This window comes from Eimeria acervulina, genomic scaffold, assembly GCF_000499425.1.
Source record: "Eimeria acervulina Houghton genomic scaffold, Eah_scaff1773, whole genome shotgun sequence".
Classification (NCBI taxonomy): Eukaryota; Apicomplexa; class Conoidasida; order Eucoccidiorida; family Eimeriidae; genus Eimeria; species Eimeria acervulina.
In genome coordinates this window covers 1-2,070 of record NW_013550120.1, presented here as the reverse complement: position 1 = coordinate 2,070, position 2,070 = coordinate 1, and the positions used below count along the sequence as shown (strand labels likewise).

The 2,070-nt window shown below is 42.2% G+C and overlaps 1 protein-coding gene across 1 annotated transcript; it reads left to right on the top strand.

Moving 5' to 3' along the window:
* Positions 1 to 686: 686 nt before the first annotated feature.
* On the top strand, positions 687 to 2,048 carry EAH_00063040 (hypothetical protein, conserved; the record flags this gene model as incomplete). Its single annotated transcript, XM_013396851.1, has 3 exons — positions 687 to 972; positions 1,308 to 1,495; positions 2,043 to 2,048. Coding segments are annotated over 3 exons (480 nt in total), but the record flags the coding sequence as incomplete, so codon positions are not given.
* Between the last annotated feature and the right edge of the window lie 22 nt (positions 2,049 to 2,070).

The following is a 2,070-nucleotide window of genomic DNA, read 5'->3' as shown; positions in this document are numbered from 1 at the left end:
CTGCTGCTGCCTCCGCTGCTGCTGCTTCTCTCGTTGCTTCTCTTTCTGCTGCTTCTGTTGCTGCTGTTGCTGTTGCTTTTCTTTCTGCTGCTGTTGCTTTTTTTTCTGCTGCTGTTGCCTTTCTTTCTGCTTCCCTTTCTGCTGCTGCTGCCCTTTCTGCTGCTGCTGCTGCTGCTGCTGCTGCTGCTGCTGCTGCTGCTTGTGAGATACAATGCAGGACTTCTGTGGGGTGTTGAACGAAGAAGTGCTGCGCCGCAATTTTGTGTTAGTCTACGAGATCGTTGACGAGGTTTGCGAGAAGGGGTACTTGCAACGAACAGCAACAGAAGACCTCAAAACTTTTATCTTCTCTCAGCCTGCTGCTGATGTTTCTTTAACTGATAAAACCGTAATGCATGCACTTCATGCTGCTCCTGATGCTGATGATTCTGATGATGCTGCTGATGATGCTGTTGCTGCTGCTGGGAATGGTGCTGCTGCTGCTGATGCTGCTGCTGTTGCTGCTGCTGCTGCAGTGGCTGCGCCTCCTGCAGCTTCTGCTGCTGTTTCTTTTGTAGCTGCTGCTGCCGCTGCTTCTTTTGCTACTGCATATGTGCCTTCTGCTGCTGCTGCTGCTGTTGCTGCTGCTGCTGCTGCTGCTGCAGCACGTATCTCTTCCTTCTTTTGTAACGACAAGCCCCAAGACCATGCCTTCGACTGCAAGCCGACGCCCGGTAGCAGCAGCAGCAGGAGGAGGAGGATTCAGCAGCAGCAGCGGGGGTGGTGGAGCAGGAGCAGCAGGAGCAGCAGCAGCAGCTCGTCGTCGCAGCGAGATATTTGTTGATGTTATTGAAAAGCTCTCTGCTGTTCTGTCTGGAGACGGCCGGCTGCTGCATGCATCGCTTGAGGGTTTTATACAAATGAAGTCTTACTTAGACTCCCCGCCTCTCTTAAAGCTAGCCCTTACAGATCAACTCCCTGTAGCAGCAAACGGTAAGCTAAACCCTAAACCCTAAACCCTAAACAACATACGATGATAAAATAAACACAAGAAAACCCTCTTCTAATCAATTATGTATTTCCTGTCAATAATATAATAATAATAATATAATAATAATAATATTAACAATAATAATAATATTATTAATAATAATATTATTTATTTATTAATTTATTTATTTATAGGCGTTGGTCTGTGCGCTGAGCGCTGCACGTAAATAAACAAAACAAAGCCCTATTATAATTAATTAAGAACATAATAATAATAATAATATTATTATTATTATTATTATTATTATTTATATATTTATTTATTTATTTATTTATAGGCGTTGGTCTGTGCGCTGAGCGCTGCACGTTTCAAGAAGGCGTCGACTTCTCTGCCTTTGAATCTGAGCGGCTTTTGTTGTTTAAACCTCCGGCCGGAGAATTTGTGCTGATGAACTACCGGATTAAAAATATTAACGTCATGCCTTTTAGGGTCTTTCCTCTTGTTGAAGAGCTCGCGCATTCAAAGGTACTAGCATCGCACCGATCGAGGGTTTAGGGTTTGCTTTAAGCGTTTATTCAGAGGGTTTAGGGTTTGATCCAACGGTTTATTCAGAGGGTTTAGGGTTTGATGCAACGGTTTATTCAGAGGGTTTAGGGTTTGCTTTAAGCGTTTATTCAGAGGGTTTAGGGTTTGCTCTAAGAGTTTATTCTTAGGGTTTATTTGTAGGGTTTAGGGTTTACTCTAAGAGTTTATTTTAAGGGTTAATTTATAGGGTTTGTTTAAAGGGTTTATTAGTGTTAATTAGGGTTAATTAGGGTTTATTAGGGTTTATTTATTGGGTGTATCAGGGTTTATTGTTGTAAATAGTTGTTGATTATTGTTAATTAGGGTTTATAAGGGTTTATTAGGGTTTATTAGAGTTTACTAGGATTTATTAGGCTTTGTTAGGGTTTATTAGGGTTTATAAGGGTTTATTAGGATTTATTAGGCTTTGTTAGGGTTTCTTAGGGTTTCTTAGGGTTTATTATGGTTTATTAGGGTTTAGGGTTTAGGGTTTAGGGTTTGTGTGCAGGCGGAGGTGATTCTGCGGATTCGCGCGG